This window comes from Lygodium microphyllum, chromosome 13 (genome assembly GCF_053477565.2).
Source record: "Lygodium microphyllum isolate KBCC chromosome 13, Lygodium_microphyllum_v1.1.10, whole genome shotgun sequence".
NCBI classification, from domain to species: Eukaryota; Viridiplantae; Streptophyta; class Polypodiopsida; order Schizaeales; family Lygodiaceae; genus Lygodium; species Lygodium microphyllum.
In genome coordinates this window covers 14976136-14990458 of record NC_141147.1, presented here as the reverse complement: position 1 = coordinate 14990458, position 14323 = coordinate 14976136, and the positions used below count along the sequence as shown (strand labels likewise).

Sequence of the window (14323 nt, the reverse complement as noted above, 5' to 3'; positions counted from 1 at the left end):
CAAGAGTCCACCTCTGGAAGTCCTGCTGCGATCTCCACCCAGAACCTTGTGAATGCCCTAACCTCAGTAGGAGCATAAACATTGAGGACTCCAAGGCACAAGTCCCCTTTATCCAGTCTAATCCATAGGACCCTCCCTACCACAATCGTCCCATGGTCTTATACACAAACGGTGAGGCTTGGGCCAATAGAGGTGCATACACTTCCACTCCTGCGATGGGCATCGATGGAGTACTCCTAGTAGGTGTGTGAGCTACCTAGAAGTATCTTCCCTACCGGATGGGCCTGGGGGGGGGGGGGGGGGGGGGGGCATAGGGGGGGGAGCTTGTGCTCTTGAAGAAGTAAGATGTTGATCCATCCGGCAAGAGCAGACTGCAACTCCTGCTAAGCTATCAATTTCCTAGAACCACGTGCCCCACTGTACTGGAGGTTGTTCACATTCCACGATGCTAGATGTAGACTCATGGGGAAACCTGTGACTAGCCGAACAAGCATCTGTTCAGTGTGGAAGCTACTGATGAAGAGGACGAGCTATGGGGCATGCGAATGCGCTTGGCCACAAGCTTGGAGGGTGAACTCCATTCCCCCCATGGTGGCAGTGGAGCGACCATGGGGATAATAGATACTCCAAAGCAGTACCACCAGGGCGTCTAATAGCCAGGCTAGAGGCGTGACTCTGCACTGGTAGAAGCGGGCAGCCTGTGTGAGGGGCCACTCAATCACATCCATCGGTGCACTCCACTCCGCAGGGATTCGAAAAATAATGCTCAGATGTGGGACCTTGGCTCCAACTCACCAGTTAATTTCCATCATGCACCCTGGCCACTACTGGGAAAAAAGTGCTAGTCCTCCTTCGCCCATCCACTGGGAGATGTGGTCTGCAACCTTGCCCACATCCTCCTCTTCTATCTGCGTGATCGTCATCTCTTGAATGAGAGGTCTAACAGAAGAAAGTGTAGTTTGGTCCATCCAGTGGTGCTAGTAAATGAAGCTTGCCACTCCTTGACTTGCAGACCACAAAGATCCTCACCTCCAAAGGTAGTGGAAACTCTCCACACTCTACAACTCTCAAGTAAGACCATAGACCACTTCGTAAAAACTCCTCGGGAGCAATTGCACCTGTCGAGGAAAAGTGTGACGAGCGACTAGACCAGATGAACTAGTGGTTGTGTGTGTGTGTGCGGGGGGGGGGGGGGGGGGGGGGGGGGTTTGTTAGGCAGCTAGAGAGGAGAAGATATGGGCATGTGAGGCTTGTCACCCCCTGTTGGAAGGGGGGGAATGAATGGGAGGGGGGACACATGTACTAGGTGAAGATCAAGGGGGGCTGGTCAGCAGGGGAGAAGGTGGGGAAGAGGAAGAGTAAGGGATAGTGGGGGGATCAGACATATGAGGCAAGTGTGTGGGGAGACGAGTGGCCCCAAAGTGGGGAGGCTGTGGAATGGGGGGGGGGGGGGGGGGCCGCCTTCCTCTCTGCTGTTGTGCGGGGTGTTCTGACAGGGGCCCGTCACCTGCCCTCCTGTGATCCTGCTGGGTGGGACGAGTGGGGGGGTGTTGCGGGGTCTGACAAGGGCCCGTCACTTGCCCTCCTGCTCTCTGCTGCCGTGGCTGTGTCTGAGGGGCTGGCTAAGGCCCCTCCTACCGTCTCCCTCTCTATCGTTGCTGGACCCATGTGAAACTGTCAGTATTCACCTGTAGTTCTGCTGGCTAAGCCGCCTTGGCTCCAAAACGCATGCAATCTGCTGCGTGATGCCCAAATTCATGGCATCGCAGACACTGGCCAGGTTGTGCTGTCACAATAACCTGTTGCTTGAAATAGTGTCTGTTTGCCTCAATCTCAAGAAACTTAGGTATGTTCTTTGTATCTTTCACAGCCACCCGTACCTTCGAGACTCCTGCGGCTGTCACTGCATCCGCAAAGGAGGGAGAAAGAACTGTGCCGAAAAGCTGACCAAAGTTCTCCACTAACTAACAATACTCTACTGCCAGTCTAGGGAATAGAAGGGTAACCAGGTGTCTAGGAAACCGGTTGCGGAGCGCGAACTCCTCCACTGTGAATCCACTATACCAAGGAACCATGTAAATGACCCCCTTAGTGGAGACATAATCGGAGCTATCCACTAGCTTACGGGCTGCATCCACAACGGTGAGTCGAGCCATGAAGATCCCCTCACCCATGAGAACTGCCTCTGCAATCTGCGCTGTGGCAAAGCGTAGCGTGGAGTGAAGCCAATCTCGAAGCTCAGCCCTGGATGGAGAGTGTCCTATGACCTATCCATAGATTGTTGTTTCTTTCAGTTCCAACTTTGTGGCACGGACAAAAAGGAGTTGTTCCTCAGAGAGGATGACGCACAAGGTGTTTGACTAGGGGGCACTCGTAGAATGCACCGGCGTTCTAACCAGAGGTTTCCATTGGGCGTCACTGCTGAAGGCTACCAAACTAGCTGCTGTGATACCGGGGGAATGTTTCTGCAGATGGAGGGAGCAGCGAATGCTAGTTGTATAAACGTGTAGCATAGGATGGAGACACCGGAGCAGGTCGACTAGGGAGGTCTTTCATGCGTCAAATAGAGGGCGAAACCACCATAGCAGGTCGATGATCGTTAACACAGAGGGCAGAGCTTGATGGGATAGGCGCGGACCCCAATCGGGCGGTCTCAAGCAAGACAAGAGCTGGCGGCCAGGCAATCGGGCGGTGCAGGCAGTCGAGCAGGTGGCGCTGGCGAGCAAGCAGTCGAGCAGAGCCGCTAGCGGAGGGACGGACTGGACGCAAGTGGTCAGTCAGGCCAAGCAAGCACGGCCCAAACAAGCCAAACGGCTGCAATAAGAAGCCAAAGTAGGAGATGCACGCGTCCTAAGTATATGTTCTAAAGGTACAAAAAAGGGGACCATGGTATTCTAGCTACCGTGGTTTTAATCAAGCATACATAAAGTGACCTTGCCGTTCCATACAAAGAGGCTACAAAGCGGGTGTGATTGCACATTTTTAACACCCCTCCTCAATCACAACCATAAAAAACACTAAGTATATAAAGGCTATTATGAGTAGAACCTTGCTAAGTGCAGACATGGAAAAATCGACCATATAAAGTTAGAGGCTGACACAAGGCCTCACTAAGTGTGTAGAGGCTATGGTGCACAAGTTATATGAGGAGTAAAAGAGCTTATAGAAAGAACGTTAGGCAAGTACACACACAAAATCTAAAAAATTCTATCAAAAAATGAGGTGCAAAAGAAAGGCTGATAGGTCCTATTCTTTTGCTCATGAGTGTCTCATTCTTCTTCTTCTTCATTGTTGTCTTCATCTTCTTTGACTATTCTAATCTATGCTCTTTGAGATCTTTTCCTAGCATGAGAAAACTTCTCAATATGCCTAGTTCTTTTACAAAAGTCACAAATTATGTCATTCTTTCCTTTGTCCTTCACATAGAGGAGTTATTGGTCTCCTCTTGAGGTGTTTGCTTCTCCTTTGCTCTTAATCTTCTTTTTCTCTTCAAGAAGAGAGGCTTTCATGTCCACAAGCTTGGGCTTTGGCATGTTAATCAGTGTGGTAGACACATGATTATACTCAGGTGGTAGACTCTTGAGAAGTACTCCAATGCAAATGTCTTCATCCATCTTCAAGTTAATTCCTGCAAGTTGTGTTAACAAGCTTTCCATATGATTTAAATGTGTTACAAGTGAGGTAATGCTCTTTATTTCAAGCCTAAAAATTTCAATAAGTAAACCATATTTGGAGGATTTAGAATGTGCTTCAAACAAGGTCTCTAACCGATCCCATGTTGCTGAAGACGTTTCACAATCATCTCAACATGATGAATGTAGTTGTCGTCGAGTTCAAGCTTAATAATAGCTTGTGCTTTGTCATCATATATTACTGAGAGTGCAGCTTCCCTTGGCTTCTTCTCTTGGCCACTTGTGATTGACCACAAGCATTTCTTCATCAGGATGAGTTTGATCCGTGTCTACCAAGTGTGGAACCCGACACCTTTGAATCGGCATGAAGGTGAATCTTTGACCATTTTGATGGTGGGAGTAGCAACAAATTACTGATTTTCGAGTAGTAAGAGGGATGAGAATGATTATGTCAAAGGACACAAGAGCATTAGTATTAGTCAACACTATTTGAGTATCAAGAGATACTATACTTGAAGGTTGATGTTGATTCTTCATGCTTGATCTTCAAGTCGAATCCCCTCCTTGCTAATAGCTTGGCTTAGAACTGTGTATTGAAGCAGATCTGAGTGTCAAGGTCATGATTGAACTCAGAGAAGTGAGAGAATAAAGAGAGAGATGAGATTGAGCTTTAATGGCTATGGCTGATTATAGTTTTGACATGGAGCCGGCTTGTTTTTCCTTTGTTGCAACTTGATGTAGCAATCATTAGATGAGATCTCTCGTGTAGAGGTAGCTTAGGTGGCAAGCTTTAAATGCCCTATGGTAATGATTGGCATCGTGTTGCATGCCGGCCAAATGAACGTACAACTAGGGCAAGGGCACAAAATAGGCAACGAGCTGGAAATCAAGCAATGACAGGGTAAGGAAGCACCAATGTTGTGATTTGAGGTCACAGGCCACTATGCCTGGAATCAAGTTTCTTGGAAAGAGAGCTTATGGAGATCTTGCCTAGATTGAGAGATTTGGGTCCTCCAAATAAGATAGATGGCTATGGAGGTAGGTGAGGAAATTAAGAAAAGAGATGGAAGTCAAAAACTCAAACTGTAACTAATCCAATGACCTAACTAATGCACCTAATGAAGGATTAGGACTGCCATGGCTCTGATACCGTGTAAAAATATTGAGGATGCATGCTAGGGTGGATCCCTGATGAGCACAAAGACAATCATAATGGACCATAAGTAATGACAAAAGAGAATAACTGATGTTATTGAAGTATAATGCAAGTCAACTAAATGAGAGTGATAGGATTAAATGAGTGTGGGGATGAGCACTTTTATAGGCTTACAGTAAGTGGTATTGGGAGGTGGCAAAGAGTGGAAAGGGATTATGGTATTCCAACTACCGTGGTTTTAATCAAGCATGCATAAAGTGACCTAGTCTAAGGTTTATCTATAGTGTGATCCTTTGCCTTGTTGCTCCATACAAAGAGGCTACACAGTGGGTGTGATTGTACATTTCTCAACAAGTCACTGTATGTGGATAAGTTGTTACATAGGTTTAATATACAAGATTGCAAACCTATGTGCACTCCTATGGAGCCAGTGAAGAGCTATCTAATGTTGCAATCTACAGCCAAGCTGTTGGCTATCTTATTTATCTTTACAACACATGCCCTCACATGCCCTGACATTTAGTATGCAGTATCTCACGTGAGTAGGTATATGCACAGCCCATAGACCATACAATGGCAAGCTGTTAAGAGGATTTTCAAATATTTGCAAGGTATTCAGTCACATGCATTATTATTTTCCAAGGAAAGAGACTTGCATCTACATGCTTACAGTGATTCAGATTGCCACATCGGCACTGCAAGGGAGTGTTAGAATTTGCCAATTGTATGGGCAGCGCTCAATGTTTTAATTAGTTGGTTTGTAGTGTGAACGCAACTACTTTAATAAGTTGTGTTACCACTTTTATAGTTAGTTCTAGAGTTAAATGAACTCTAGTTAAGTTAGGGATAGGTCTCACTTACTTAAGACCTATTGTACTTTCATTCTACCATTCTAGCACTTGCATGTTTTGAGTGCAGAACTACTACGCACTCTTGCTCATTGTCGTGTTCACTTTCACCATATATGCATGGACAAGGCTGGCACTTCTTAACAAACTAAACAGCTTAGCAGGCTCGGAGAGTTGCATAAGTAGTAGTGGCATACAGCATATGAATTTCACCACAGTCAAACCAGTTTAATTCTACAGGCAAATGTTGTAACTTACATGTCTATTTCTTGTTGAAACTACAAACTTTTGGTAAATTAACTTTATGAAGGAATTCCATCCTCCTCAATTTTTGCTCATGAACCTTTCCAGGACTTCCTTGTGCTGCCTACATTGTAATCAGGCGACCTCCAGAGCAGCTTAGAATGTATTCTGTTCACAATCCAAACTTTATGAAATAAATTGATCTTGAACAGTTGTGGTTGATCTGCATATCAGATTGCTTGGGCTACCCTTGTTGTAATTCAATCCTCCTCAAATTTTGTTCTGTAAACCTTTCCAGGACTTCATTGTCTGCCTACATTATAATCAAGCAACCTCCAGAGCAGCTTGGAGTGCACTCTGTTCACAACTGGGACTTTATGAATACAATGTTTTTGAACAGTTGTGGTTGCTCTGCATATCAGAACGCTTGTGCTACCCTTGTTACACGAAGGGATGAAGCATTTTTGAAGAAGAATCTCATGTTCTGAAGTGAAAAGTTTCCATTTGCAAAGTAAAGTTCCAGAAAACCTACAACAGATATGCTTGTGTTTTGAAGAAGAATCTCATGTTCTGGAGTGAAAAGTTTCCATTTGCAAAGTAAAGTTCCAGAAAACCTACAACAGTAAGCATAACTCACACTATCTGCTTAATGCTGAGCATCACCATATTGAAATCAAGGAAAATGTCCAATGAACTTACTGTCCACCAGTCGATGTCAAACATTGTCTCAATGTCTCTTCCAACAAGACCACATAGTGCACATACCAGGCCTACATCATATTTCAAGATAAAATCATGGTCACAGCCCGGAGCTTCATCCAATGCTGAGTCTACAGAATTGTTATTCTGTTCCTGAAGCAAAAGAATTTGTGAATGTTCTGCAACTTCCTGAGTTCCCCTCTCCCCCCTGTTTCTTCCTCCTGGAACTTTGACCAGAAATCATTCACAACCATTGTGCTAACCCAAATGATAACTTTACATTCTGAATATTCAATCCTCAAGCTACAGTACAAGCCAACTTCTGGGAAACTCGCCTAATCAAATTATGATGTTACTTTGAAGAAAGCATCCTAGAAATTGATCATGTTCAACAAAGCAGTTCATCCAGATATTCACATTCTGCTTGTAGTTGGCCTCAATTGCATGCTAGACCAAAAGGGAGAACAAACACATAGAAATATATTTAGTACAGATATGTTCCAAAGACTGAAAAAAGAAAATCGCTAGCTGCGGACAAATTTCACTGTGATAGTTATCTGGATTAGACATAAGTTTATCTTAGTGCATTATTTGACATACTCCTAAGGATCTAAATTTTACATAGAAGGAAGTTTACAACTTATCCACATAAAAGGTATACCTCCTTGAACTTTTTCAAGTGTCGTGTGGCGTGGAAAACTGTGTTTTGACAGTGATTGGCCCAAAACACTTTGTGCAAGTCATCTATGTGTGTATCTTTAAATGCTTGTACAGATCATCTATGATAGTATGTCTTTGAAGATGCTAATTTATTCTCCAGAGATCATGGAATTTCCTGAACCTTGGAGAAGCTAGTTGCAGTCCTTTGGAATCCAGAACTAAATGGAAATTCAATGAGGTGAGAAAGCATGGCACTGCGACTGATGTTGAGGACCACTTTGCTTCAACCAAATTTGAGGATCTTCTTCAGCCATCATCAGAGCAGGAGTGTAAGCTCAGTCCAACTCATACCCAGCTGGATGAGCCAATTCATAGGCAATTTATTGTCTGGAACCTCCTGGTCACCCTTCCACCAGCTCGCATGGTACCCACTCCCTGATCTCAAACCCTTCAGCCCTGGTCCAGACGAATCTGTTGGAAATTAGTGGTAGACGCAGATCTTCCAACATGGCAGAGTCCAAAAAGAAAGTGAAGAGAGCAGATATGGAGCAGGATATTTCTCTGCATTCACAACTCCCAGCACACTTGCTACTGCTGAGCATTGGATGAGACATTAACTAATTTCAAACTCCACTGCCCACATATATTAGTCATCCTAGGAAATATTCCTTACTCCACAAACTAGAAACACCCCAGCTAACTCCCACCACCTAATACAAAGTGCATTTGAGTTTCTACTCAACTATTTTCATTTAATCTTTCTAGCTTAACGCAAAAGTTGCATGCACATATGTCCCCTCCTGACCATCTAGTCTCTTGACTAGACTCCTTAAAATATCTGACTTGGAACCCCAACACATGTCCAATGCCCATCATTGCTTCTCCTCAATTGGAGCCCTTACACCATTGGGCACTCAATGCATAGGTGCGTAGCTAAGAGATGGTCATTTCAACATCCCACCCCCCTGCTGACCCCCTGGGCAAATAAAACAAACCCCCCACTAGGGCCAAAATAATAATCATCATCATTGTAAAATAAAAATATTGTAGGTGGACAATATTGTCCTTGTTATTGCTAGTGTGGCGAATCCAATTTCCGTGTAGGTCTTTCTTTTGTAGCTGAATGGGCCCTTTTTACCACTGTTAGGACTTTTTCATGAAACAAAGCCGCCCCCCACCCCCCTTCTTTGATCAGACCATTGCTCCTTGCTCTTCATGCATGTCTTGCTTCAAGTCACCTCCTTTCCTCCCCCCTCAGCTCCTCCCGCCTTAGCTCACTCCCTTCTTCCCTGCATAGTGTATCCCTCCCCACTCCTGTCCTACCTACAACTTCCCCCTTCTAGGAGGAAAAGGGAAGCATAAGAAGTGGTGAAGAAGGTAGAAAGTGAACACCCTTATGAATTTCCTAAAATATGGTTTAAAGACTAAGTTCATAAGCCTTTGAAAGTAGCAAGAATATAATCCTATAGGAAAAGCAACCCCACAGCAAGAAAAAAAGTTTTTTTGTTAACCTTCCATAGCATAGAAATGTGAACCTACTTTGAATACTTGGAGCTCGCTCTCTACTTCTCATATCTAGCTACAATGTCCAACATTTCATCTTGGAAAGTCGAGGGATCATGATCCTAGTTGAGCTGCCCTAACACTGTATGGTGCTCCACCTATAAGATTCTTCTGCCCATTGCTAAAACCATCTGCCATAGGTCACCATAGTTGTCAAGTATGAAAGGTACAGTACGGTATGGTACGATAAAATACGGTACTAAATGGTACCTTAAGATTTTATAAGGTACAGTAGGATATTAGTACAACAAAAAAATTTTGCTTATTTTGGACTAAAGATAATAGATAGATATTTCAAGTTTAAATAGCAATGCTATTACTGTATATAAGATGAATACTTGAGGGTAAAATGCCAAAACCTAATGTTGCATGCACAACATGTGCTACTGATATCAACAACTTACAACTACATGGATGGGAGTGGATACATCATACATGAATGATCATATAAATAAGAGAAGTGTGGGCTTGAGAGAAAGAAGGTTGAGAGAAATTGTTTGAATCTCAAATAACCTAATCTCATGGGAGAATCATATTAATATAAGGAGCATTTAGCTCATCCCAAAGTGCAATTCAAATGGGAAAACATGTATCCATTAAGTTGGTACCTTATGGTACTAATACATAAGGTACGGTACCTTAAGTATGGTATAGTATGAAACCTTTCATACGTGGTACTAGTACAACTATAGTTGGGAGAGAGACAGAGAGAGAGAGGGTGTGAGAAGCTTGAGAGAGAGAGTTGGGGGAGAGAAATAAGAAAGAAAGAAGAAAAAAAAAAAGAAATTTATAGGCTTGAAGGAGAGTGGCCCAAAAATGCCTTTTTTTTGTACTAAATCGTACGGATACGTACCGTACCATCCCTTACGGATCGTACAGTACGGATTAGTTAGTACTACGTACGAAGACAACCCTGCAGGTCACAACTGCCTCACACCCACCTCTTTGTCTCCATGTGCTTCCTCTTGTCATCTCATCTCCAATTTTCGATCTATTGCACCTCCTCCCCCCCCGCCCGCCTGCAACATGCCTCCTCTTCCGCTTTACATGGCTGTCTCACCATTGTCCTCAATTTGCCTGCCCCTCACCTCCTTCGCACTCAGTTCACCTACACTTATGCCCCCTTGATATCCTCCTGCCTGCAATAACACCCCTTTATCCACCTCCAGCTGCACCCCTTTCTCCACCTCATCTGTCCTTCCCCTCCCTTGTGCCCATTCCACCTCCCTCTTTGCCATGCTCATCAGCCTTTACATTGTTTCCCAACAACTCAACACTACAACAGATCCCTTCACAACCTCTTCTCCTCTCCCTTTGCTGCACAACCTCACCATGTCCTTCTTTGCAGCGGTTTTCACCCTTTTTTTTTGCTGGCAGGCTCATGGCGCACAATTGACCCTCAAGCATGTGCATTGGAAACCTGTGGTCCAACGTGGATGCAACTCACAATTGCACCCAAGTCAACACCCCTGTATGTGGTCCTTTTAGAGTACCAACCATTCCCTTGCAGTGGTTTTCACCCCACTTTTTACTACGAAGCTCATGGCACAGAATTGCCTCTCAACTATGTGGAATGGAAACTTGTGATCCAACACCAATGCAACTCCCATTTCCATCCAAGTTAACAACCTTGCATGTGGTCCTTTTCCAAGAAGAAGCTCAGTCCATTAGGGTAATGGAGGACTATGAAGAGACGATACTCTTTGGACAGGTCTTGAGCACTCCAATGGAACAGGGTATTTTTATGGTTCATTTTACCTGGGTGGAGGCCATGCAAGTGTTACTTCATGGTCCTCATTGGTCTCCTGGAGGGGAGCTATCTACATAGTTTTGTGCTATAGTGGTTTCATCATTTCAAGCCTTCAGCTCTCCCACTCATTCCCTTGATATACCCAATCACCCTCCTTTTACAAAGACTTGAGGTGGAGTTTCATCAATTAGTGTACTTTGGCCACCTTTCCAGGCATTGTTGCCAAGGTTTCTGAAACAGGAGGTATGAAATGTGTTTCATAGATTTCATTTGAGTTTCCTAAAAAGTTAGAAAAAACGGGTTTCATTTGAGATGGAAAAGAACTATAAGACTTCATATACACATAGAATGTGGCTCATGTAATGTAGCAAACACATTCATGATTTCATAAAATGTGAATGAAAATTCAACATAGTGTGAATATTTACATGCATTGTGGTCCATTATCCATGACCAACATTAGTGTTAACAATAGAAGAAGCCATCAATATATGCATGCATCATAAACAACTACTCAAACAAAATTCTTGTAATCAATGCAAATATCCATCACATCATGCAGAAAGAATCCATGACAAATGTTGATTACAAAAGATCAGACATGTTTTTCATGGTAGGGCTTTTTTGAAAGTTTAAAATAGGTGCTTCATATGTTTATGAAACACCTGAGTATGAAATGAGTTTCCTAACCTTATGAAACGGGTTTCTTGGTAACTATGATTTTAACAACCCCATTCATAGATGTGATGACTACCAAAGGTTTGTGTGGCAATCTCAAACACCTAGAGGATTCCCACCACCATTGATATAATGGTGAGTAAGGATACAACTTACAAGCAACTCATACACTGTAGGCAGCCCAACCAGTGCCTCTAGCGCCATGAGTTAACACACAAGGCTGGAAAGTGCACCTAATTCAAGCATAAGCCTACCCATCTAGAGACTATTTCGACAAACAAAGCCCCACCTTAGAAGGAATGACAATGGATTCATCAAAGTTAAGCATCATTGTTGCAAGAGCAAGGACCCCAAAGGTTGCCACATTTAGCGACCCATCTACTACCCCTTAGAGGTAGGCTTCTCCTCCTTGCAAGTGTCAGCCATCTTTGCCTCCACTTCCTCCCACGCCTTGACCCCTGCCCTCCCCCTTTGCCTTTGCATTTGCCTCCACCATCTAACATCCCCCGATTCCCCCTCCCCCAAGAGGTAACAAGGTATATACACTAGCAACCTCTCCTAGACAATAGCAATGTGCTGGTAGCCCATGCTAGCTGATGGGAAGTTGCACCTCATTTTAGGCTTTCCCCACCACACTCAACTACTACCACATAAATTCTTCCACTATGATTCTTCATCGTACGTGAGAGTTGTAGGTTGCAAAGAATTCTCCATTCATTTGGAAATGGGAATCTTTAGACTTGCAAATCTCAAATATCAAGCTGCACCTACTAGCCCCTCCTAATAGACCATTTGTCTAATGAGATAGTAGAAGCCATTTATGACTAGGTGACAAAGCATATGTCATGGTGGTTGGGCACAAGGGGGTTACAGCAACTTTCGGTGTGGTGGCCCATGTGCACAATGGACATGAGCTGGTGGACTAGACTAGAGATTTCCATGTGTTAGTACTCTCCTACAAGTCACACATGATTGTCATCTACCATAGGCATGATTAAGTGGCCATTGCCCCAAGCCACAAGCTTTTACATGGCAACTAAGGCATGTCTTACAGCTTGGCTGATGGAGACACACTCCCAATACAAGGGCCAAATATCAACTCCATACTATGCTCATGGGCTAGTATGGGGCAATGGATGTCAACCTATAAAATAGCAGCCAAGCATCCTTGCAGGGCATGTGGTTGACCCTCTTTCTCCTCTTCCACTACACCAAGAAGGAACATGTTTAGCTGACCCTAGAGTCTAAGTACTTACCTAGCATCTTGGAATGTTAACAATCTTCACTTCAATGGAGTGCAAGATCCTAGAAAGTTCATAATTAGGCAAGAAATACAACATAACACATTGGCATCTTGTTGTTGCAAGAGCATAGTAAGCTCTCTTCCTCTCACCCTAGTTGCATTGAAAAGACATTTCTAGGAGACTCATTCACCTACTTAGTACTCAATTGGCACCCATGCGCGGGCCTTCAAAGTCAAGCTAGTTTTAGAGAAAGGTAAGGACATGACTTCCAACAATCGTCTCTTAGATTGTTCAAGGAGACTTCATGAATCTAGAGGCACTAGAGGATAAGCAAGGCAAAGGCACAATGTTCCAAGGCATTTTAGATAGAGAGAGAGGCTTGGGAGTGTCGGAAATGCAATCCACACTTGCTAGAGAAACCTAGCTCACTATCGGTGCAACAATGAGGTGTTGAGACTAGGTTTGAATCCTAGGCCAAATCGAGGAAGATTTCCATAACTTGATAGATCGGAGGTCATCCATCACCTTAAGGTTTTGGGGGCTAGATTCCTAGCCCAATTATGAGAAACTTCTAGTTAAGCATGCACTGGTGATGATTAGCTTTGCAATGGTCACCTTTCACTCAACCCATCACATCATGTGCTACCTCCCACCCCGACTGACTCACCATGCCACCATCGCCCAATCAAGCGCTGCCTTTACCAAGCCCTGGTCATTGCCCTCTCCTTGCCAATCGCCTACCCATCTGCCGCCTCCCTTGGCCCGCGCCCATCTACCACCTGCCTTGCCGTCGCCCCCCTATCCTCGCCATCTATCGTCTGCCCTATCACCCCCCTTGCCAACACTCCCGCCTACCTAACAACTGCCTGCCCGCCCCTGCTTGTAGTTGTACCCGACCTGCTTTCCCCCGCCTACGAATCAATGGCGCACTTGCCCTGGACCTTGGCTGAAGGAAGGCAGAGACTTTAATAAACCCCCTGCACTGCCCCTATCACCTCCGCCCTGCAGCATAAGGTCCCACCTGGCAGACCCACCATCGGTATCCCCCCCCCCCCCAAGTTGCTCCCTTCCTCAGCAGCAACTTTCCCCCCACACTGGTAGCAAAGCAACACAATAGATAGGTCCTCAACAGGGACACGCAATGGAAAACAGCAACTTTCCCCTTCCCCCCCCCCCCCCTCCAATTGCTCCCTCCCCCTACAGCAACTCTCCTCCCCCCTCCGGTAGCATTGCATTGTGATGGGTAGATTCTCAACAGGGACACGCAATGGAAACCTTTGGTCAGACGCCGGCACATTCTGCAAGTGCCCCCCAGTCAAACACCTTGCGTATCGTCCTCTCTGACGAACAACTCTTAGTCATCCGAGCAACAGAGCTAGAGTTGAAAGAAACAACGATGGTCGCTAGACACTCCCCATCGAGGGCCTAGCTATGGGATTAGCTCCACTCCACATTGTGCATTGGCACAGCGCAAATCGCGGAGGCAGTCCTCATGGGCCAACGGATCTTCATGGTTCAACTCACCTCTACAGATGCAGCTCGTGAGTTAGTGAAGAGCGCACCCTATGCCTCCACGAAGGGGGTCATTTACATGGTCCCCTAGTATAGCGACTTCACAATGGAGACATTTACGCTCCATAACAGATTTCTCATACATCCAGTCACTTTACTTTTCCCCGGACTGGCGGTAGAGTGCCGCCAGTTAGTGGAGGAATTTGGACGGCTCTTCGGCACAGTTCTTCCTGCCTCCTTCGTGGATGCAGTGACAGCTGCAAGAGTCCCAAAAGTACGAGTGGTCGTGAAAGACAAAGAGTATACCAAAGTTCCTGGAGATTGAGGCAGGAGGCCAC

The 14323-nt window shown here is 45.0% G+C and overlaps 1 protein-coding gene across 2 annotated transcripts in view; it reads right to left on the bottom strand.

The window, feature by feature from the left end:
* The window catches only part of LOC148026366 (protein CHROMATIN REMODELING 35-like), an 83176-nt gene that overhangs the window by 21284 nt on the left and 47569 nt on the right, over positions 1–14323 (bottom strand). For both annotated transcript variants that reach the window (XR_015692828.1, XM_087690800.1), the window contains exon 3: positions 6579–6731. Coding sequence is in view for 1 of the 2 variants with exons in the window: in XM_087690800.1 (XP_087546926.1) it covers positions 6579–6731 (153 nt within the window). In the remaining variant the exon portion in view is untranslated. The remainder of the gene's footprint in view (positions 1–6578; positions 6732–14323) is intronic.